Source organism: Chelonoidis abingdonii, chromosome 2 (assembly GCF_003597395.2).
Source record: "Chelonoidis abingdonii isolate Lonesome George chromosome 2, CheloAbing_2.0, whole genome shotgun sequence".
NCBI lineage: Eukaryota > Metazoa > Chordata > Testudines > Testudinidae > Chelonoidis > Chelonoidis abingdonii.
The window spans coordinates 58,894,018-58,919,803 of NC_133770.1; the positions used below are offsets into that span (position 1 = coordinate 58,894,018).

The window sequence follows — 25,786 nt, forward strand, 5'->3', positions numbered from 1 at the left end:
GTTTGTCAGAGGGTGGAGATGGATGGCAGGAGAGAGATGACTTGATCATTACCTGTTAGGTTCACTCCCTCTGGGGCACCTGGCATTGGCCGCTGTTGGCAAACAGGCTACGGGCTGGATGGACCTTTGGTCTGACCCAGTACGGCCATTCTTATGTTCTTATGTTCTAACACAAAATAAGACACAGAGTAAGGGCTAGTCTACACTGGCAACGCTAAAGCACTGCCTTTACTGATTCTTTACAGTGCTGAAACTTGCTGTGCTCAGGAAGGTCTTTTTTCACACCCCTGAGCAAGAAAGTTGCAGCACTGTAAAGTATCAGTGTAGACAAGCCCTCAGAGCCTTCCTGAGGGAGGAATTTTGAGCCTTCTACAACAGCCCAACTCCTCACCAGAGTCCATGACTCTACCTCCTAGAACCTTTGAGAATGATGTAAAAGAGGCAATACAGATCCAATCTGTTAACCAGGAATATTAATCCGTTCCTACCTATCTCACAAGAATGCTGTGAGGCTAAATTCAGCAATGTTTGTAAAGCACGCTTATAGAAATTTCAGAAGTGCAAAAGCATCGTTTATCATCATACCATATGTTAACTAACTGCTGCCATAGAGCAATGAGGCTAACCAAGGTAAGGCTTCATTACTGTGTATTTCCATGCAAACTGGTGCTGCTGCAGCTATACAGACAGAGAAACAGAGCAGAAAGACAGCATTTACTCATTTTTCATTACAGAAAGCTTGAGTTCCTTAAAAGACCATCAGCTGTGATAAAGACAGACCCTTTCACTTCTCGAGGTCACTAGTCCTATCTGAGATTTGTTTAAACCAGAGGGGTTTCTTCTCAGTCTAGTTCTTCTAAATTACCAAATCACCACTACCTTTTTGGAAGTTTCAGCAGAAAGGTAAAGCATGAAATGGGCATGCAGCACATCTAGCTGTCTCAAGCATGTCTCCAGGTCAGGAGAGAGGCTTGTGAAGTAAAGCTGGCCCTGCAACTAGCTCAGTGGTTTGAGCATTAGCTTGCTAAACCCAGGGTTGTAAGTTCATTCCGTGAGGGGGCCACTTAGGGATCTGAGGGGGGAAAAAAAAAAAAAAAAAAACCTGTCAGGGACAGTACTTGGTCCTGCTACTGAAGGCAGAGGACTGGACTCGATGACCTTTCAAGGTCCCTTCCAGTTCTATGAGATAGGTCTCTCTCTCTATATATATATACACACATACAATCCCAGGCCTTCCACATCTGTCTTGAGAAGTACATTTACTTAAAATAAGGCTTGGAATCCTGTGACTTGAACACTGTTTGTTCAATGGACAGGTATTACTGGGCAATTCATTTTTAGGTAAATATACAGAGACGAAATATCCTGAATTGAAATAAGTAACACAGCTTAAACATAGGTTTAAATGGGATCAAGGAAATCTAGGCTTTACACACACTCCCACTTTGGTTTCATACACCAATCTTTCCCACACACTTTTGCAGAAATATGCATTCAAAGATACAGACAGACAGAAAAGGAAGAGAAAAGAGTAATGTGGCTGTGATACCTTCAACTGGGTAATTAGCTGAAATTCCAAAATAGAAACTCTCCGGTATAGTTTTCTGATATTGCCTGTTTGAAAGAATGTTCTAGGCATGATATCCCAGCTGGATAACATTTACAGACTTGTGTAATGTTATGGATTCATTTTTAAAAACCCTACACAAGTGAAAAACAAAAAAACAAAAACCCGAAATCGTAAAAAGCATAACTCTCAAATCCAGAATAATTCAGATTTTTGCTCAAGTACATTAATAACTCAAGTTCTATAAATGTTAGGCACCATTTACATAGGTTTTCAACAGCATACTTGGAAAAGTATGTCAAATGAACTGTTTCTATGCACAGTAAGGTAGATGCTTTCAAACCCATGTCCCCATTCCCAGAACGATTATTTTTTTTCTTTTTAAAATTTCCAAGCAAACTAGAGGGCAGCACTAGCTAAAATTTTGGATTTTTATAAGTCAGAAGTCATTTCAAATATGTAACCCACTATAGAGACCTGGGCAGATAGGACTAATGGTTAGAGTCAGATGCCAGGCCAAAGGTCACAGCCAAAGACAGTGTGAGATGTCAAGCAGAAGACTGCATCAGGTGCCAAGTTAAAGGCTAGAGCTGGAGACAGGGGCAGGGATAGGGCACAGGAGCAGGGACCTGGAGTTCAGCAGGAAAGCAGGAACTGGGAACACACAGGGAAGCAGGAACAGGCAGGAAGCCAGGGCTCAGTTGTCAAGTAAGTAGGCAGGGTCCATAGTAGTAGCAGCCAGCTAGGGATTTCTCTGGTTACTTAGACAACTTCCTGTGTCTTCCTGGTTTAAACAGAGCTTCCCAGCTAATCAATGTTGCTGGATGTTTCCCATGATCAGGAGTTTTGTGGGTAGGGTTGCCAACTTTCTAATTTCTGAAAACTGGACACTATAGCAGGAGCACTGGAACCTCTCCCCGCCCAACTTCTTCCCCTGAGGCCCCACTCCTACCCTGCCTCTTCCCTCCAGGACCTGCCCCATTGCTCTCCCCCTCCCACTTCCTCATCGCTCTACTCTCTCCACCCTTCCCCCCCCACCAAGCTGACCTCCCTCTCCCTCTCCCAGCAGGGTCTGGCATGAGTTGATGACCCGGAGCCTCCCTCAATCATGGTAACCAGACTTTTGGTAGTCTGTTCAGCACATCTGACTAGACACTGTATCAGTCCCCCTTCAACCGGACTTTCCAATCAAAAACTGGACCCCTCGGAACCCTGTTTGTGGGCATTTGCATTTGCAAGATAGCGTTTCAATGGCTCCCTTCCAGTGTTGCCAACTTAGCGACTTTGTCACTAGCTTTAGTGACTTTTTCGTTTCCCTAGCAAGAAAATAAGTGTCAACGTGACCATGACAAATCTAGTGACTTCCACTGCCAATTTCAGAGAAAGAAGTCACCAATATCTATAGTCACCAAATCATTCAGAAGCAGCTCAATAGTGTTAATAAAATCCATTCCATGCTCTTCTTTCTGTAGCACACCAAGTCAATGTCATTACCTCTCAATTGAGCATGTCCTCAGAAGGAATCACATTCCAGGGTTTCTTGGGCTGAGATCACTATAATCTGCAGGTGAGGAAAAGAAGTTTGTGGGGGCTAATTAAATACTTTGGTAAAGCCAGGCGCACTTTCGAGAGAGCAGCACATTAGCCAGGGCATATTTTTACCCAAATATGCTCTCTCTCATCGCTCCATAGTAGCACCCTGTGATGCAGGGAAAGATAGCTAATGAAGGGGGCAGGGCAAAGGAGGCAGATTAGCCAGTGAGGAGAGGAATGCAAGGAAATCTCGGTCATATTTTGTATTAAATTTTCATTTATAAATTGTTTATAAAATGTTAATAAATGATTAATTGATATTATAAGCATGTGACAGACCAGAGTAGTACCTGTTATAGATACAGGGAAACCCCACTATAATGCGCCCCGCAATAACGCAAAGTCAGCTATAATGCGATTGTAAGGTGGCTCTGGCAGCCCCAGGCCAAAAAAAAAAATAAAGCGGCTGGAGAGCTGTGGAAGCGCAAAAAAGAAAGTGGGGGTGGGCCAGAGCCCGCCGAAGAGCAAAAATAAACAAACAAACAAACAGCCGGAGCGCTGTGGAAGCACAAAAGAGAGGGAAAAAAAAAAAAAGACAAAAGAAAAAAAACTGCCAGAGTGCCGCTGAAGCGCAAAAAAAAAGGCCGGAGCGTCGCCGAAGCGCAAAAGAGAGAAAAAGAAAAAAGGGGGGAAAAAAAAAAAAAAAAAAAAAGAGGCTGGAGTGCCCAAGAAGAAAAAAAAAAAATGGAATGTGCCTTCCCCACTGCCTCTTCCCGCCTACCCCCGCTTACCCTTTTGGTGAGAAGAGCCGTTCTCCTCCCCAGCTGCTCCTCACTCTTCCTCTGCCCCTTGCACGTCTCCCCTACTCTCCCCAAGTGTTTCCCTCCCTCACTGCATGGCTGAGAGTCCCCGCTGCTGCAGCTGCACCCTTTCAGTTACTGCTATGGGCAGTTTGCAAATGAAAGTAGTTTTCTGCCCAAGAGAAATCGACCGGCTTGAAACAGATGAGCTTGAAATGGTAAACCCCGCTATACCGTGACCCCGCATTTAGCGCGATCGAATTTTCTGGACCCTAATCATCATGTTGTAGCATCATGTTCACTGTAGTTATAAGCATATCAGAAGAAGTTATTATAGATCGGAGTGGGCAATAATTTTCGCAGGGGAGCCACTCCACTCACACCACCATGTTAGGAAAAAGTAGTGGATACTGATATCACTATCACAAAAAACTCAGCATCTTAGGTGAGTCAACCACCCTCAGAGCAGAGACTTTAACACTGTTACTGACACAATATAGGGAGCCACAGTCCTTCTTAAGCAACAGGCATATACTAGGAAGAACAGTAACAAGCTACAAACAAAACAAGCTGGACTCTTATCTTTTTATGTCATCACTCCCTTTCTGGAAGTCTCAGCACAGTGAAATATATTGGACAAACATTATAACTGCAAGTACACAGCATTACAGTTCTACCTTCTGTGTTGGAATGCTGACAGTTTTAACATTTTTAAATAAAAAAAATATTTTATCTGTATGCACGTGTGGAAGGGTAATATTTTGGCCTGTAAATATTGAACATGATCCTTTATAAGTTAAAATATTTCAAGCATATTTGCTTTGAAATTCATATTTGTCTATGCAGGGAGATTTCTGAAAAGGCAAAGAATTGCTAAAATGCACATATATTTCCCTTTATCATTGAGGATCAGTCCCCATTGCAATCAGAAGTTGTTCCCACTGTGCCCAGAAGGAGGAGAGAAGAATATTACCCAGATACTTTACACCTCACCATGTTTTCTATTTTTCTTTGGCTATGATCACACCTTTCTCAATCTGCATTATCTCAAGTATCACTCCTAAACTCAACTGCATTAAACTGGTGTTCATTCATGTGGTTAGTTTCATGTTATCATAAAAAACGGACAATGTTTAAAATCTGGAGTTACGGCTATATACAAGAAAGTTGGCATGTTTTTGGAGTTTGAGAGGAATGCAATTCTCTCCTGAGGAGAAAATATTCTTTTTTCTGACCACATTTCCAATCACAAAAGTCACATACCACTTTACATTGCTGTTTATCAAATTAACAGTCTCACAAATCGCAATAAATTCTTTAAATTTACTGTTCTTCCAATAGTTCATTAATTTTTATATCAGGACTTTCCTCACAAGCCATTCACATTATGCTGACTTCAGAGAATGTGAGAAGCCACAGATAAGAGGCAGCACATAAAGGCAAGAGATAAAAAAAAGAAAATATCCTTTAATGAACTTAGTACTAGACTTGGTATCCTCTGTTGACTATTTATTAGGGACTGTTATTGTGGAATATTATTTATACAATAAGAGAAAGACAAACCCCAAAAGGGCACTGGTCCAGCTTTCATGGTTATCCATTCAGAATCCCCAATTCTCTCCCTGGGACAGAGTGTGGCATACCACCTCCTTCAATCCACACATCGGTAACTCCTCTTTTTCAAAGAAGGCTGCAACAGCACTGTTCCTTCGCCCACTCCAGTCAAGTCCTCTCCACGTGATCTAACATCCTTGCTGGAGGAGTGGGTGAAAATTGTGGGCTAAACAGACAACCCAGGGCCACAGGGAATGCACATCATTCTTTCTCCAGCCCTATGGAACTAAGCCAGAAAAGTTAATACTGCAGCTGCTATACTACCTTTTCCATGTAACCACAATCCTCTTCGGATTCTTGAGGTGCTCCACAGCCAGTATAAAGTCTCTGTTAGTACAATGTTCTATGGAGACATACTGCCAGAGAGCTTTATCCCTCAGAGAGCAGAAGCAGCAGGCCCTCTGAAAACCAAAGGTTTTTGGTGTCTCTGGCTCTCCCATAGATCTTTGATGAAACCTCCAAGTGTGAGGCAGGCCTGATGGCCTTTTCTGAAGAGGTAGAAGGGCAAAACTCCACCGCTTTATGACCAGACAATTTTGGGGAATCCCTGCATAGGATTTCTCACATAACACTCCCCCGACCCCTTTTCATACAGAGGGGACAATCTGGCCCTGGGTCCTTTACCTGGAAAAGCAAAATCAAAAGCAGAAAGCTACCAAAGGTCAATTTACAATTTAAGTTTGAAAGAAACTTTAAGGTTAAGCCTGTTCCAGGCTTTGAGATCATCCAGCATATTAGTAAATCAGACTAGTAAATCAGATCTATATTTGAACTACCACAAAAGTGTATAATTTGGTAGGGATTGTACTTGGATTAAAAATATCTAGTAATACAATCCCACATCTATCCTTCCCTGAAAACTGAAGCAGAAAACCTAGCAAACTTGATTTCTAGGCCATAATCAGTGAGGTTATTGCACAAAACAGGTCAAATTGATTCATAAATCCATAAAAAACAAAAGAAGAAAAAATCCACAGTTAGGAAATTATTCCCATTGACTTCAGTGGGCTTTGAATCAGGCCCCAGAAAAGGTCAATTAAGTAGTAAAAAGATTATTTTCAAGCTCCTTGGCGAGTACTGCAAACAATGAAACACATACACATAAGCACACTTAGAGTAACATCATCCTTTGAAAAGTAAGATCACATCAAAGAAATGCATCCTATCCTTGCAGTACACTTGTAAATTCAGTTTGTGATAATGGCTATTACACACACATAGGAAAGAGGAAAACAGCTTCTGAAACACTAAGTCAAAGCTTGATTTTATTTCAAAGGCTGGGTTGTTGTTTTTTTTTACAAGAGAAATATCTGAATTTCTCATTGTTTGGATTCTTTGCCCAAATAGTATGAATCCTAACAGAATGAATTTAAATCTTAATTCTAGGCGCAACTGTCTTATCTTAAACATCAATAATGAAACAACTTTAAAATGTAGGCAACTCATAGTCCTTTAGTGCCATCATTCATATCTTTTAAAATTCATACACTTTGCCTTTACTTGGGAATACAGTTCCGAAAACTGTTATCACCATTTTAGGGCCCATTCCTGAATTCTACGGGGTCTCTGGCTACAGTTCTATTACAAGCAATAAGAGCTTTTGAACTCACAATCACATTTCAGTGCCCAAATATATCAAGGTGGTGACTGTTTTTCCAGAAGGGTTTCTTTCTTTTTTAAAAAGTGCCTCTTTCATTAGATTTTGCTTAGCCAGTTCTGAAGTAATACATTGTTTAGCAATCTTCCCATTATGATATTGAGTTTTTTCAAACACTCTTTGACAGTAGAGCAATGTTGTTTAACCCATTGTCTATATGTAAAGTGGGTTTCTATAAGAATGTGGTGTCCGTTATGTGATTTGTAGCACAGAGCTGATATTGAGCAAGTTTACAGTACCTTCAAGGACAATGAACTTACTTATATAGCATGGTTCTATGACACCAACATGCTTTGGACTAGACCGGTGTTTTGCAACAGAACAACTTTCTGAACTACATTTATGGACTATTATGTATGAACTGGATTTTTACATTTTAATTACAAGTGTGATCCATTTTGTAGCTACATCTACATGGCCCTGCAGTTTGGATTATGGGGGTCTGAACTGCAGCGCGCAATAGTGTGCTGTGGTGTAACTCCCCCATGCACATGTTGCTGGTGCGAACTAAAAAGGTACTTAGTTCACATTAATGTAGTCTTCTTTCAAGCTGGACTATGTTCATGTGAATTATGTATCTCTTAGTTTGTGCCCACAGTGCCCACATGGGAGAGTTGCAGTGTAACATGTAGTGCGCTCTGTGATCCCTGATAGTCTGAACTGTGGAGCTATACAGACAAATCCAACAAGTGTGGAATCATAAGCAGATATTAACACAAAACCTTTCTCCCTCTCTGCATAAACAGAAGCTGAATGACCTTCAGAGCCAGGCTCAAAAAGAAATTAATGAAATTTGTTTAGAGATTTAGGGGCTGATCCTTTCCTCTTTTCTGTCAATGGGCATTTTGCTACCAACTTCAGTGGGGGGAAATTCAGATCCATTCATATGATTTTTCTAGTAATACTTTTCACTAAATAAAAAATTTATTTAAAAAGAAATGGGAGTGTCCTTTGAGTTTTTCCAGTCTTCAGCACTATGAGCTAATGCTCCAACTACTGTTGATGTCATTTTTTGTGACGCATATTCCCAGTTTCCCACATAACAAACTCAGCTACTCACTAAGAAGCAAATTCTTCCTTCCCCTAGCATTGTTCCAACTCCCATCCACTTCCTCACTTACTTCTCTCCCCAATGAACTCCTGAGTTCCTCCCCATATCATTGTTGTCTGATTATCTTCTTCCCTTCCTAATTAAGCACCCACCCAGCATTGTGCTAATCCTGATTGGATCCCATTCCCCCACGCCATTAGCATGTTCTCCATCCTGATTGGAGACTATTCTTCACTCTCACTCAGTTCAGCCACCCAAACTAATTTCCTACCTGCTTCCATATTTTCCACTGATCTATTTGCACCAGTGTGCTTTCCCTGCATTCTAGAAAACGAATGCCAGATGCATCAATGTTTTTATGTACTGAGGGGACTGTGCCTTACAGAGCACAGTTCAAAGTCCTTTAGACAATAAACTGCTTCTCCTTTGACTTCAGTGGGATTTGGATCAGACCATATGTTAGGATTTCTATAAAATATTTTCAAATGTAGAAACAGAAAAGGTCAGGACAAAAATACTGTGGTTATTGGAGTCATATAAGTAGATAGCTGGATAGATAGATATGCCCAGATGTACTACATTTCCATAAAATATATGTACAGAAATACCTTCCTATCCAATTTTCTTAAGTATTTATATGGTCCCCATCATAAGAGTAAAAAACAGCTTTATCCTTTTTAAACCTTATCTTCTCTTTTATAAGAGAGAGGGCATCTCAGATTAAGTATAAATTTAAAAAAAATAGAAGTAGGCAAGGCTTAAATTAAAATAACTATACATTTAAGAGTTTAATATAAACAAAATATTTTTTAAAAATGGGCATAAAATATTTTAACCTTTGCTCTTTCCTAAAAACTAGGTACAAACTGAATATATTTTTAAAAGATTAAACTAACAAGCTGTGTGTCTACCAGTACTTTGTTTACATGTTACTTCTCATTCCCCCACCCCTTCTGCAAGTGTGTATGTGTCTTTTGAAAATATAAGAAAAGGCTCTGATTTACTGTACAGTGATTATCACAAGGAATCTGGCCCTGATGTGGGAATTACTGTAATAAAAAAGTATAATGAAGTATGCTGATACACTTTTATAGTCAATTTTATAGTCTGAACACTCTATTCAGAATATTAAAGTAATCCCGGAAGCACAAATTAGAGCAATACATGTAGGATTCATGTCCCACCTATATTTCCTCCCAAACTTTTCCTTCTGTGGTATTCTATGAGCATAGGAGCAATATTTTTAAAATTCTAGGTCTTACATTTTATTACATTCACATCTATATTATAAAAAAACAAACTATAAAATCAGTTTTCCCCACTTAAAGTTCAAGTGAATCTTAGTGGACCCCTGAGAATACTTAAATGGAATATGTATACAAGCAAATAAAATGTAAAATCTGTTCAAGTCCTACCATGGGCCATGCGATGGAACCAGTAGTATCCAAAGTCTACTCCTAGGAATGTCAAATACCATGTCCATGGTGAGTCCCACAGCAGTTCAAAGAGTCTGTAGTTATCCCACACATAGATGTAGGTAGTCAACTCCAGGCTTCTGGACACAACACTGAAATATTCAACAAAACAGTTTTCTCAAGAACCTTTTGAATTAGGTAATAGATTTGTTGTATTGCATATTTGTACTTTTCAGTCTGCAGCTTTTTTTTCTAATATATAAAGCCACTTGGTCAATCCTGCAGCCCTATTCTGGTAATATTACCATTGACTCCAATGCCACTATTAACTAAGGACTGTGAGCCAAGGCTGAAAAAAATAGTACAGTCCCATCCTGTTTAACCTTTTTTCCATTGCAGCCTGAGGTCTTCAGTCCCTTCTTGGCTTCAAATTATCTAAAGCCTTTTAGACAGTTTCTTTTACCTCATTTATTGCACACAGAGATGTCAAGGTATTCATGTGACTGGGAGAAACTCATTTTTAATCTACAAGTTAGAAATACTTTTAGGATGCTACTAATTATTATTTGAATAATACCATGGCAAATCTGAACATACCGAATATTTTCATTATGCATTTAATATAGCCAGATGAAGGACTGAGGATGAATAAGAAAGAATGTGTGTGGCAATAAGAGAGTAGGAGGGGAAATGCTAGAAAGACTGATGGAAGGAGAAATATTGCAGGACTGAAGGTTAGGAATAGAGAGAAAGGAGGGGAAAGTGCAAAGGAGAAAGTGAGGGAACAGGAAAAATGTGACAAAAATTGGCTGAAGAGTTCTTTTGTGTTGCTGGACAATGGCCTAACTCCCTGACATTCCTGGCCTAATCTTTGCTCAGTTCTGAGTACAAAAGAGTTGGTGTGGTTGAAGAAAGCACAGTTTTGGGCTCAGGGGTTTCTAGGCCATGGTTCAGGTATTGGGAGTCAGACACAAGGTTACAGGAAAAGAAACTAGTGGCTAAAAGGGCCCAAGACTGTGTGTTGTAGCTGAAACTGTCTCTGTGAAACTTTGCTGCTGTCTTTCTCATTTTTGTTCAAAGCAATCAGGACTTGTGAATATATTGTTACACCTTTGCTGAGTGGTACCAGACTTTTGGAACTTATAGGTCAGTTTCTTAGCTGGAGAAGAAATCAGTGATGCAAAACCAGTGTATTTTTGGTGTAATTAATTTACAAAATCTACACATTTTCTGTTTCCTTGAACAGAGGTGGGGTCACATAGGCAACTCCCTCTTGCAGAAATCTCAGTAAAAGCACTATTACTCTGTCACGAAGCAACAGCTGTCTTGGACCTAGGTCCCTCCTGGAATCTCCCCTGCCTAACACATAGTTCATTTTTCCTCCCTCAGTTCTCAGGCTTTATAACTGGGAAAACCTTTAGTGCCATGGTCAACAGCAGCACAGAAGAAAGGGTAGCAGTACTGCAACTCCCCCACAATAACCTTGCGACCTGCCCACAACTCCTTTATGGGTCCGGACCCCTACAATTACAACACCGTGTTCAGATTTCAATAGCTGAAATCATGAAATTTATTACTTTTAAAATCCTATGACTGTGAAATTGATCAAAATGGACCATGAATTTGGTAGAGCCTAATTATAACCATCAGCTGCCAAAACACACCTGCACTTCACCTCTATCCCTGCAACAAGTGCCCTGTTTTCTCACTTCAAAAAGTCTGTTCACCCTCACTTTGGCAGCTGGTAGACTGAGAATTTCACTGGAAGCAGCAATGGCAGGTGTACCTGCCACTTTTCAAAACATTTTAGCTGTGCCCAGAAGTAGCAACAAATGCACCTGGAATGTGTTTAACTTTCATAAGAGCCATGTAACAAATATTTCTAAAGATGATTTTATGTCTCAACCAGATTTTTGGAATTCACCTCATGAGGCATATGCAAGCTTTAGTATAAACTTTAATTACCTCCACAACAGGTCAGAAGGGAACTGATGCTATTCAAACACACACACACAAAAGGTATTTCTTAACATCTTTTAAATGACCAGGAAATTTAAAACACCTCTTGCAACATTCAGTATCAGTTATTACATACTGTTTTCTCACTTGATTCTTTGGCTTTTATTAACATATAATGCTTCTGCAGTACATCCAAAGATATGTGAACTGATACATTTCCTCCATTTTTGATCAACTTTCAGCATTTCCCCTTGAGTCCTTTTGTTCCATGAGCTGAGGCCAAGGTGTAAAAACTCAAGCTAACCTTGCAACACATTTTTTTAATATACAACTCTCAGCACAAGTCAGAATCTGCTTATTTTTCCTTTATGCTCAAACCACAAATCTATAGCACATGACACTACTTGATTACCATAATTAATGAAGAGTAATCTATCATATCAGTATATAATTCAGAAGAATCAGAAATTGCTTAGCTAAATATTTTTGATTTGTTCTTTTACAGTGTGATAAAAGAAAAGTCCAGACCTAGCATTCAGTTACAACTTCCAAAGCTCGCTCAGAGTTTTTAAGATTTAATTCCCTTTTTTCTGAAGCCTAAGTTCACTTCTTAAAATCACTGAAGACAGTTTAGTTCCCTTAGTTATACTACAGTTTTTAATCATAAACACAGTTGGAACTGAAGGCCAGGCATTTTGGGTCATCTTGTCTAGCCTTCTGCATCAGGCAGCATGAAACTCTGAGAGAGAGAGAGAGAGAGAGTGTCTTTCCTAATCTGTATATTCCATAGATTTATCTATTCTCATTTTGAGCACCTCTGCTTAATTTACCATTATAAACAAACTGTTATCCAATTACCCGAATCATCAGAGAGGTTTTGTTGTTGTTGTTTTATTTTAAATTCCATTTGTCCTTTACTTTAAGCTACTGCTACTTGTTTTAATACTGGTGTCCACTCTAAACCACTGTGTCCCCACTGGGCTAGATAACAAAAGCAACATGGGAGAAAATTCTGGGGAATGAAGTCACAATGCAGATATGCAGATCCCCTCATAATGATATCCCTGCATTACTCAGGGAAAGACAGTCAGATGGCTCCTTTCAAGAAGGTCAAGCAAGCACCATAGGACCAGGGGAGGGGATAATGTGTACCCTCTGCCACCCTTCCCTTATCATGGGCCAGGTGGAACAACCTGTGTGGGGCCTGAAGCAGCAGGGTGTGTATGGAGAGTAGAAGCAGCATATCATCTGAGCCGAAGAGGGAAATCCATGCACAGATATCCCCTTCCCAGTGCAGATATCAAGGGAACAATCTAGGAAAATCCAGAGGAACAGCTAGCATCTTGGTTGGTGGTAGGTATTGAACACGAGACCTTCAGAGACTTTATAGCTTGAACTAAAAAACAAGGCTCTCAAGCTGACTTGAAACAGATCCATAGCCTCTCAGCAATGGGCACAGAAGGTAAAACAACACACACTGGCCATAAGTTCCATTAGCATTATAAATAAATTTATTGTGAATATCTTCTCAAGGCTTACTCAATTACTAAATTACCTATGCATTCTCCAGTTCCCCTGTTCCATTTTCCTTTCCCTTTCATGAACTTTTCCTAACTATTTGGTCTGTTTTTTTTAAGTCAGTGGTTCTCAAACATCATTGCACCACAACCCCCTTCTGACAACAACAATTACTACGTGATCCTGGAGGAGACGAGCTGAAACTGGAGCCCCGCCACCCTTCAACCCCAGGACAGTGGGACTCAGACTTCAGCCCCAGGTTCCAGCAAATCTAATGTCAGCCCAGGCAACTCCATTAAAAGGGAGGTCCCAATCCCCAGTTTGAGAACCACTAGAAATGAAGGTAAAAAAAACTGTACATTATTCCAGGGAAGGAGGACTTATCAGTATTGTTTAACTAGCATGGTCATCTCTTATCTTGCAAGATATCCCTCAATAACTACTAGTTTATTGTATCATGAAACAAGCAATTTTGAAATCAATCACGCAGCTGTATTAATATTGTGGGGCTTTGTTAGGATTCCTGTGCTTCTGTTGTGAAGATCAATCATGCAACTCAATTACAGGAAGAAACAAAGCCACAGCATTGCAGAATTTCAAAATGCAGGACAAAGACAATTTCTTTTAAATAAACTGCAATTACTCAGAGACCTATTATGCATCAGGATGCATGAATAATTAAAAGCCCACTAAGCCTTTGTTTTGGAGTGGAAAGGTTAGGGCTTTACATTTCAAAAGACACTATGGAGCTTTCTTTTCCAGATGAAAAACTGGCTCCAGTTCAAATTGGAATAAACATTTTAATAATATGACTTCACTAAAAGGGAGAGAGAGGGAGAGAAGCCTTGTGAAAACTTCCATTTGCAAAACAAAGTGAACCCGCCTGCAACTGAAATCCCCTTTTATTTCCTGTACAGGTGCCAGGGCTTGAACAGACACCCAATTTATTACTCTGTCAACTGGCTTATTAGGGTTGAAACAAATCGAGCTGAAATATGCCTGACATACTACAGTCAAGGCTTTTTTCACACTTTAGCACAAAGCCAAACTTTTCGCAAGGTGGAGGGAAGAGCAGAGGGAGTTGTAGGAGTTCTACTCCCTGTTTTCTATCAGCAAGATTAATATGATTCTCTCCCATTCTTAATATGCGAAAACCAGTCATGAAATAACCCAAGGCTAAAAACAATTCACCAAAACAATACAGCTGGGAAATCATCATCAGACTCTGGAAAGCCCTTGAATATAGGAAATAGCACCCTACATTTTCAAAAAAATATTCCCACTAGATCCTGAATCTGAACCAAAGCCTCTTCTCCAATATGATTTTATTCCCTGGAATTTTAGCCTAAATAATCCAAATGCCCAATTCTCCTCAAAGGGAAAAAATGTTATTACAAAGTGAAACAAAGTAAAATATGTGGCAAGTCTGAGTACTCACACAGATCTTTTATTTTATATTTTGTTTTCTTCCAGCACTGACCTCCATTCCACCACACCTATGCCTGTCAGACTTCACTCTCTCAAACTGTTAATTTAATTAATTTTAGAGAAAGAGGGAATAAAAACCAATAGGATATAAACTTTGGGGGAATAAGAAATAAAAGGCTCTCATGATCTCTTATAAAATTCATTCTTTCCACACATCTGTCATCTCTTGCTATCCCATGTATAACTTAATACCTAACTCTTAAAAACCTTATTCATGCAAATCATTTTTATCCTCACAAATAGTCCCACTGACTTCAGTGTTGTTATTCATGTGAGCAAAGCTTACTGACATAAGTCTACACACAGTCTTTGTACTGGTATTACTGCGTCTCACTCTTTACCAATTCAATTATGCTAGTACAGCCCTAATGTAGACACAATTATACTACAATTATACACACACACTTATACTAGTATAGCTTACTCCCCTTCCTGTACTGAGTAAGCTCTACCAGTATAAGCTTATTTTTACCAATATTTCTGTGCCCACAATAGGACCATGTCTATACTACAGAATTAAGTCAACTTAAGTTATGTTGACAATCATTAAGTCGCTTTAATAACATCAGTTTTGCATGTCCATGCAACACTCCTTGTGTCAGCAGACTGTGTCCACAACCATTGCTCTTGCATTGACAGAGAGCATTTCATCATGTGTGGCTATCCCACTGTGCAACTCACCCACCTCTGTCAACCTCTGTCGCTGGGAGCTCTGGGAACAGATCACCATCCCATGATGCAGTTCTTTCTGTCTCGTCATTCCCTCGGCTTCCTACTACATTTCATGCTCTTGCAAAGTGTGCACCTACCACCTCTGCCTGACAGCATGGATCCTGAGCTGCTCACCAACCTGGTAATGAGTGTTATGAACACAACATGGCTGGTCCTGCAGTATTCCATGAGCTGTGAAACAGAGAGTGAATCGGTGATGCCTGCTGTCTGCCATGGAAACAAATAATTCAAGATTACTGCTGGCATTCACAGAGCAGCTGCACATGGTGGACTGTCAGTACTGGGCTTGGGAAACGAGCACTGAGTGGTGGGATCACATTATGATGCACATATGGGACGACGAGTAGTGGCCGCAGAACTTTTGGATGCACAAATTCACCTTCCTGGAACTGTGTGCGGAGCTTACCCCTGCCCTACGGCACAAGGACACCACAACAAAAGCTACCTTCACAGCGGAAAAGTGAGTAGCGATCGATGTGTGGAAGCTGGCAACTCCAGACTGCTACCGGTCAGTCACAAATCAGTTTGGAGTTGGGAAGGCCACCAGGGGGTTGTGGTGATGCAAGTATGCAGGGCCATTAATCGCCTTCTGCTATGAAGGAATGTGACTCTGGGTAATGTGCAGGACATAATCATTGGCTTTGAGGCAATAGGATTCCCTAACTAAGGAGGGGCAACAGATGGAATGCATATCCCAATTTCGGCCCCCGACTATCTTTTCATGAAGTATATCATAAGAAAGACTTAGTTCTTCATGGTCTTGCAAGCACATGGTCTTTCACTGACATCAGTATGGGGTGGTTAGGGAACGGGCATGATACATGCACCTTTCAGAATACTGGTCTATATAGAAAGCTGTACACTGGAATTTTCTTTCTGGAACAGAAGATTCCAGTGGGGGATGTGGAAATGCCATAGTGATCCTGGGAGACCCTGCCTACCTATGGCTCCTGTGGCTCATGAAGTCTTACACTGCGAACCTTGACAACAGCAAAGAGCACTTCAACAACAGGCTCAGCACATGCCGAATGACCACTGAATTGGTTGATTAAAAGGTGGCTGGTTGGCCCTCAATAAGGAAAATATGCCAATGGTCACTGCGACCTGCTGTGCTCTGCATAATATTTGCGAAGCAAAGGGGGAAATATTTCCCTGGGGTGGACCACTGAGGCTGATAGCTTGGCTGTTGATTTTGAGCAGCCAGATACAAGGGGAATTAGAAGGGTGCAGCGGAAGACTATTTGAATCAGAGAGGTTTTGAAGGAGTATTTTGACAATGATTCTCAGTAATGTGTCTTTATGTGATGCATTCGGCCAGGCAATGTTTACTTGCCATCTTGAATTACCCCATAGTGCTTGCTTTCTGAACGTTAGCTATACTACGTAAGTATCCCTACCTCTAGCCACCGTGTTTCAATGTTAGCAATGACTGATGTGTGTATGTCACAAATAAAGATTCATTTTATTTCAAAGACTTAAGTTTTTAATAACAGGACAAAACACAAATTTTTGGTCAAACTGGGGATGTGACAATGACGAACAGTCTCATGATTAGAGCTCTCACAGCTGTGTGTACTCCAGCTTTCATTGGGAAACCAGTCCATAGCCGTGGAGTGCATGGATAATGAGAGGTACCGGGAACACATGAGGAATGCAATGAGGGAGTTTGGGGAAGGCATGGTGCGGAGTTCTGTAGTAGCTGCAAGGAGAGTTGTGCACAGATATGTTAAGATTGCAGTAATAAGGGACTTCATCGTCTCTGTCTGGCTCTCCAGGAGCTTTATCATCCACTCCTGCCACTGTGTCCTTTTCAGGACAGCCAGCCTCAGTCTTTCATCAACTGTCTCCCTCCACTCTCTTGTCTCAGTATGTGCTGTATCAGTTGACCGCAGCACTTCACAAAACATATCCTGCTTACTCCTCCTGGTTCGCCACCTTATCTGACAAAGGCGCTCCACTGATATGGAGGAGTGGGTCCTCAAGGGCACAGCTACAGAAGACAATGAAACAATCAACAGAGACAGTTACACACACCTCTTTCTCACTGTCTCTTGACTAGCACACAGATTGGCGTGAGACCCAAATATGAGTTTTGGGCAGCAGTATTGGCAAGGGGGAATGGGCAAGAAGGGACAAAGTGTGGTTTGCTAAGGCAGATACTACAAGCAGCTAGGGAGACTATTCTGAATATTGGTACCCTTTTCCACAGGCTAGGGTAATCAAACCCGGTATTTCACTCCTAAGGGTAACCCAGGATGCAAGGGTGCATCTTCTGCAAGAGTGTGGCTCCAGACCAGCTCCATACGCTGCTCACGTGTGTGGTACTTTGATTCCTGCAGAAATAATTGCCAGGTGGCATGGCAAAGTTTCCTATGGTGGGGTGAGAAATAAGGCAGCTCTTCCAAAGAACCTTCGGCAGAGGATTGCTGAGTACCCACAGGAAAGTTTCCTAGAGATCTCTATGGAGAATTCCCAGGATATCCCCGTGTACATTAACAAACTTCTCAACTGTGGCCCCACTGCAAAGATGGACAGGCTCTGTTGTTACTTTCTGTCCATTATCCCTCCTCTACCATATAACAAAGTACATCAGAGCTCAATCTCTTCTCACCATGCAGTATCAAAGCAAAATGAGCACTTTCCGGACTCCCCTCTCCTGTATCCTATGTGCCAGAGCCAGAGTGCGGGGACTGATTAGACCCCTCTGAAGTGAAAAGGAAGTCCTGACTTGCCACACCATTGGATGATACAGCCACATGCCCCATGTCGTCTTCCAGTTCCATTTCCTCATCCATGGCTTCATCATTGGGGTTGAGTCCACCGGCCGCTGCCTCTAGTCCCCCCAGAATATCCATGGGGCTCTTGGCAGTGGAGGTGGGGTCACCTCTGAGGATGGCGTGCAGTCTCCCTTGCTTGCTGGTGTGCCTGCCCCAGCTCCTTGATCTTTGCACGGCACTGCTGCATGTCCCTTTCGTGCCTCTTCTCCTTCATCCATTAGTAATCAGACTACAGGTATCAAAGTTCCAATAACTGGAACGAACCTGTGACTGCACAGCCTCCTCTGCCCACAGACTCAGCAGATCCAATAGCTCCAGTGTATTCCAAGCGGGAGAGCAGTGTTGGCTGCAGAAAACTGGCATGGTCAGTTGGGAAGATGCTGTGTGCACTGTGCACACCAAGCAAACAGGAAGAGGAATTTCAAAAATTCCTGGGGCTTTAAATGGGGGAGGGGTGCATACCTGTGTACCTTCCGGGCAGTGGAGTTCAAACTGCTGACCAGAGCGGTCAAGATGGGCATCGTGGGACACCTCCTGGAGGCCTATTAGGGTATGTGATCTGTGTCGGTTGGCCCACCGGCCTCTGTCACTGGGGAATTAGTGGAGGAAGGAGCGCCGGCAAGAGTCCGTCATGCACCCCTCAGGCAGGGGAGCGCCGGCAAGGGCCCTGACAGTGGCGGGGCGAGGGTCCCACCACTGGGTCAGCTGGGATCCTTCCGCAACACGTTGACCAAATAGACTTACCGTACTGTGCAGGTCTGTCCCTGGGCTACTTCCTACCCGGCTGCTCGAGCGAGTCCCTCCGTTCCCTCCAGCTCGTCCGGGTACTCAGCTGCTGGCAGCTCCAGCTCCCCCTCTGCATCAGGTCCTTCAGTTCCTCCGAGTACTTGGCGGCGGGCAGTCCTGATAGCCCCAGTCCTTCTTCCAGGTCAGGTTTCTGCTGGTCCAGGGCCTCCTCTGGCATGGCAGTAAGGTCTGGAGGGAGCAGTCTGTGTCTGCCTCCCTCCCTGGGGCTGCCCCCTCGCCCTTTGTACTTCCTGTTCCACCCCTCCCCTTCTGGGGCATGGAGTAAGCTTGGCCTGTCCCTGCCCACTCTGAGAAAGCAGCTCTTTACCCTCAGGTTCGGAGGGAAGCCACCCTGGCTCCCTACAGGGTGACATAACCAAGTGCAGTATCTACACTGATGCTATGTTGCTTTAACTACATTGCCACTTGTCGAGATGTTTTATTATGTCAGCCTAGCAGGGAAGTTACATAGGCAGGAAGGGCTTTTCAGTGTGTAAATCTCCACTGTTCTGTCGACGAAAGCTGACTTTTGTTGACAAAACCGCATAGGCCTAGGGAGGTTGCACTGCTTTAGCTATACTGGTGTAACTGGCACAACTTGTATGTTTAGAAAAGGCTTTAGGATTTGCAGGATGGGTTCTTAGACTACAATCCCCTACCGAGAATTGTCTTAATAATTGTATTTATATATGAGCTCCATATACATATATGATGCTATAGAAATAGCAATGTTCATTCAGTATCTCTTTCAACATGGTGCCTGATTCTAATCTCTCACTATTGTAAATAAGTAGTGATTCCCACTGAACCCAATGGGCTTCCAGTGTTTTGTAGGAGAGACCAGAATCAGGCACATGGCATTCGTCAGTATCATATACTTATACCAGTTGGGATGAGGGATGGACATGTCCCATTCAGCCCAGAATAAATTCATGTGAATTTTTCAAGAACATAGGAAGGAGTAACAGCCCTTTAAAAATGTAAAGAAGTAACTGTATTGAATCATTATTTTATGTCATATGGTGAAATGAGGAAAAAATATTTACATATTCATGTGGATTTTCTAACTCAACAGCTTGGGTCAGGCTCCTGAGTCTTAAAAAGCCACAGTTCACTTTTTTCACACTATTATATGCAGCTCTGGAAGTCTATTATTTTAAAATTGTACTGTTAGATTTTAGAAATAATTAAGGAATCATTTTTTCTAGTTTCCAGAATTTCAGGATGTTGACTCAGCAAATTAGGCTGGCCTCTTTTAAAACTGCTGCTCCTGTACTCCATCTAGTGGAATACTGACTGTGCTTAACACATTATCTAGTGAATATATTATGTCTTACACAATTAAGTACTCGACACACTGGTACAAAATATAGATATTACATTACATCTTTGCAGAATACACAAACTGAGCCAATTTATCTTAATGAAGAACAAGAAAACATGTAATATAATTCAGTGTGATATAACCTGGTTTGGGAACCGGATTTGGGGAGGAGGGGCTGGAATTTTTGAGCGGTAAAGGTTATTAAACAAATAAAAACCCATCTCAAATCTCAGTAAATATAGCTCACAATCTATGTTCCTACACACCCATGTGTGTGAACAAACCAGTCTAATGGCTTTCTCTCAAACACGAGCGCCAACCAGCAACTGCCATGGTCAATGGAAAGAATGGGATCGAATTCAGTGGGTACAGAACTGGGCTAACCATGCAGTTACTCCCAATGATTGATGTTCTAACACATCGTCTCTGCAAAATGTTCCACTGGTTTAGTTAAGGGTGTATTTCTAAACTGATTTAGTTAAACTGATGTAAACTTCTGCAGGCCCTTTTAATTCTAGCTTGTATCAATTTAGCTCAAGTCGACTCCTTGCTGACTTAAACTAGATCAGTAAAAGCCAGAGTTAAATCAAATTAAGCTTGTCTACACATCAGTTTAACTAGATCAATTTAGAAATATATCTTTAGTTAAACAGATGTAATTTTTGTGTGGAATCAGGGTAAAGCTGGTAAGTAGAGAAATGGAAACAAAGATATTAAGGAACTGCCAATTGCACATTTTCCTCTAGTAGGAGTGATCAATAAGTTAGGAATTACAAATGTTTTAGAAACCAAATTCTGTTTAAGGTACCCTCTAAAACCAGGACATGCTTTTGCATGTGTACATGTGTGTACATACCCTCTCCGCCTCTAAATCAACGGAAGCTTCTTGGGGCACAAATTGTCTACTCCATTTTGACTATTATGGCATGGAGTTTCACTTATTCACACTTTCAGATGACAATAATCGCCACTGTTGAAAGACTAGACTAGAAACCCCAAATGACATGTAAAAGTCTGGAAATTATGCTTGCTAGGTTTTAAATTTTACATGAGAAAAGGAATGTGCACAATTTTGGTAAACAAACTCAATTAATTGCATTGGTTATGATATATGAAGAACTTTAGGAAATACAGCCCTACTACACCATGGATATTACTGCCACAAATAAGGTGCAAAAATCTTATGAAACACATAATGGTATGAAAAATCCAGAAGGCATTTTTCCCTCTTTTTTCTGGACGTCAACAATATTTCAAATAAATTTAATTTCCTCTGTTTAAAAAAAAGAGTCTGATAAACCGTAGCTTTCTCATTGGAATGGAAAATTCCATTGCAGACATGACCACCAAAATGTGTGTGTGCGCGCGCATGCATTTACAGCAAATGGAGAGTTCTCCAACTAGTTTGAAAAGATACCTACCTAACTTATCCCCCAAACACATTTTGAATTGATTTATATTCTGCTGCTTTAACAGAAGAAATGGACCAGTAAGAAATAATACACATACGTGTTCAGTAGATATTTATATCTGGAATAAGACTTCTCTTGGGAAAATATATTTTAAAAAAAAACAGCAACATTTCAGGCATCCTGGCAACAGTTTGTTGGGGGAAATAATTATTTATAATAAAAGTTCTCAAAATGTTTTTTACCCAACAACTTGTAAGTTAATGACAAAATTTTGCATCTTCTATTCTCACTGAAATCAAGTTCAATAAGTCCATCCAGTTTACCCACAAAAAACTACTTTTCATCAATATCATACTTAGTATGAGGCAACAATTGTGGTTTTTTTAAAAAAAAGTGTACAGGTTATTTGGAAGTAGTATATCCACGACAAGCATTTCTATTACATGCGGCACAGTCTGGGGGAGCTTATAAGCAAGATGCACTCCCATGTTTGATAAGATTTTTCCCTTATACACAAATTTCATATTTATCTATCTAGATATAGATATAGATATATAGCCTGTATATGGCATACTAATACCCACAATGTATGTTTTTCATTTTCTCTACCAATGAAGTACAAAACAGAATAAAAACTGTTTTCCCTCAGGTCTGCTACACTTCTGTTACCCAGATTGTGGAATGGAAAACTACGCTCAGAGACTGAATTTGATTTTCATGACTTCTCATTTTCCCCATAATCCAAAAACTTCTTTGTGATGACGCATCTGAAGCTTCATTCTAGCTAATGGATTAATAGGCTGAAACACACCATTTTAGTTTCAACCACAGATTTTTTTAAGGAAGTGGCAAACCATTTCAGCTAGTTGAGAAAATGAAAATTAGTCCCTGGGAGAGGATACAATCAATGGTGTGTTAATCTAACCCTCAGCTGTTAATGATTTGCACTAGGATTTCCCCTGACTCTGTGGGTTCTGCTGAAATATTGTTTTAGCAGTTTCTGTGAGATTTCCCTACTTTTTTCTTGCTGAAAAGGGACTGACTGAAGGAGAAAGCTCAGCAACAAATTTGTGCTCTCTTTTTTTTTAATCCCAATTCTTTTACACCACCAAAAGGCAGATGGGGAGGGGAGAGAATGTTCTCTTTTTCAGTTCTGTCCTGTTTAGTCTATCTAGTGTCCATAGCTCCTTTAACTGATAAAAAACAGTGTTAGGCCAAGCATTCGTCATTAGAAACTGGCAATTAACACTTAAATTCTATGATTTGTAACTGCTTTGTGAATGTACTCTCAGAAAGCTAAAAGCCTTTCACAGTTCTTGCTCAAAAAGACAACTGTGAAAAGAGCTAAAGTGTTCCCAGTATTAAAATAGTAGTGAGCTGGATGAGAAGGTTAGTACCAGTATGCTCATTCATTTCAGTGCCAGCACCCAGGGCCAGATCCTGAAAAGTGCTGAGTGTCCTCAGTGATCATTCACTTCACCAAATTCTCCCATCCTTACAAAATAATACGTGCACAGCATTCACAGAGCAAAATCTTGCAAAATGTTGAGTGCCACTATAAGGAAAGCACTCAGCACCTTGCAAAATTGAGCTATATGCATACAATGCAATTTTTCTTGATAAATATTTTTGAAGGGATGGATGAATCTGGTGAATTTTAGTACTCTTAAAATAAAAATGAGACACAGGACCAAAACTGCTAACTTCCTTATACATCCTGACCTTCGTCATAATCTGCCCTGGCCTTTCCAGATCAGAAAGACAGTTACCTGATTTGGTAAATCTCTGGTGTGTATGAATCTCTAGAAAACAACATTAATTCCAACTGAAAATATAGAATGATAAATAAGATCTGACTGAGGTTTCTCAGTTGTACAATCATTTTCACTGCTCATTAATTACTGAAAGAATTTCTTGTTTATATAAAAACTGATACACAAAGCAGGTTGGATATCTTCAAAAATAGTAATATGATATAACCAAATAATTATCAATGAATTAAGCAAACTTCTTTTGAATATTTCTGATGTTGACAGTTCACATCTCTTATTTGTGTAGGCAGCGTTGGGAAAGAGCTAGCTGATATCTTCTGTGTATCTGCTTAATTCTTTAAATGGGAACTTCTAAGGCTATTGCTCCTGAAAACTGAAATAAACCACCATATGTAGTCCATACTTTCTGGGGGCCTGATCCATAACCATAGCTATAAATCTTGTCAAACTAACCAGATAGGTTTTTTTTTTTATTGAACTACAAAACTGGTTTATAAAGCTAATAGTGTTGATAAAATATATTTAGACTTCTGTAAAGTATTTGACTCGGTACTGCACAGCATTTTGATTAAGAAATTAAAACAATATGACATCAGCATGGCACACATCGAAGGGATGAAAAACTGTCTAACTGAATGTAACTGCCAACAGGGAATCTTCACTGAGCAGCTGTGTTTCTAGTGGGATCACCTAGAAATCAGTTCTTGGCCCTATGCTATTTAACATCTTTATCAACATGTGGGAAGAAAACATAAATTCAATACTAATTAAGTTGGCAGATGACATAAAAAAGGGGGAGTTATAAATAATGAAGAGGACAGGCCACTGATGCAGAATGATCTGGATTACTTGGCCCATGTGCTTCCATACAGCCAAATGTAACTTGAACATCTAGGACAGCAGTTCTCAAACTGTGGGTTGTGACCCTGTTTTAACGGAGTTGCCAGAGCTGGGGTAGATTTGCTGGGGCCCAGGCCTGAAGCTGAAGTCTGAGCCCCATTGCCTGGGGCCAAGTGTGGCTCAGGCTTCAGCTTCAGCCCTGGGCAGCAGGGCCAGGTTACAGGTCCCTCACCTGGGACTGAAGCCCTTTGACTTTGGCTTTGCGACCCACACATGGGGTGGGGCTCAGGTTTTGACCCCCCTACCCGGGGCAGTGAGGCTTCGGTCCCCTCTCCTGGGGGCATGTAGTAATTTTTGTTGTCAGAAGGGAGTTACAGTGCAATGAAGTTTGAGAACCCCTGATCTAGGAACAAAGAATGTAGGCCATACTGGCAGGATGGAGAAACTACAGTGGAGGAAATGACTTGGGGTGATGGTGGATAATATATGGAGATATACCTATCTCATAGAACTGGAAGGGACCCTGAAAGATCATTGAGTCCAGCCCCCTGCCTTCACTAGCAAGATCAACTACTGATTTTGCCCCAGATCCCACAAGGACTGAACTCACAACCCTGGGTTGAATAAGCCAATGCTCAAACCATTGAGCTATCCTTCTCCCCAGTTAGTTGAATGTGACTACCCAGTGAGATACTGAGGCCAAAAGGACTAATGCTCTCCTTGGATGTATAAACAGAGAAATATCAAGCAGGAGAAGAGGTTAAATCAACTCCGTACTTGACACTGATGTTAGTGGTATTACTGAAACACTGTATACAGGTCTGGTGTCTACACCACAAGGATGTTGGAATATCAGAGGGTTCAGAGAAGACCTGAGAGTGGTTAAAGAATTGAAAATAAGCCACACAGAGAAAGATTGAAGGACTCAATCTATTTAGTTTATCAAAGAGAAGAGAAGAGTGACTTGAGCACAGTCTACAAGCAGTGGCGAGCTGGAGTCTGTTCGCACTGGTTCGCAGGAACCGGCTGTTAAATTTAGAAGTCCTTTTAGAACCGGTTGCTCCAGGACAACCAGTTCTATAAGGGCTTTATTTAACAAAAGCTCAGGCACTCTGCCCCGGCCCCTCCTCACTTCTCTCTCCTCTCATGAATGCTCCGCCCCCTTTCTCCTCCCCCTCCCCTGCTTCCCGTGAATCAGATGTTTGTGGGAAGCCTGAAACAAGCAACGGGCAGGTAAGCTGGGAGCAGGGGGACGGGAGGTGTGGCCGGCTTAGTGGCTCCCTCCAGCCTGGCACCCCCAGCCGAGTGCCCCTGGTTCCGGCCCTGTGGCTACCTCCGGCCCAGCTCCTGGTCCTGGCCAAGTGCCCCTAGCCCCGTCCTGTCCCAGCCGAACACTCCCAGCTTCAGCACCGCGGCACCGGTGCTGGTCCCGACCCCGCAGCGCCGGCCCCGACCCCGCGGCACCAATCCCGGCTCCCACGTCCTCACCCCACGAAGGGGTCGTGGCTGCCTCTCCCAGGACTCCTGCCCCATCCAACCCC

The 25,786-nt window shown here is 41.5% G+C and overlaps 1 protein-coding gene across 1 annotated transcript in view; it reads right to left on the reverse strand.

The window, feature by feature from the left end:
* Nucleotides 1-25,786, reverse strand: part of AGMO (alkylglycerol monooxygenase) — a 302,821-nt gene that overhangs the window by 264,796 nt on the left and 12,239 nt on the right. The window contains exon 3 of the mRNA XM_032784099.2: nt 9,638-9,789. Coding sequence (XP_032639990.1) covers nt 9,638-9,789 — 152 coding nt within the window. The remainder of the gene's footprint in view (nt 1-9,637; nt 9,790-25,786) is intronic.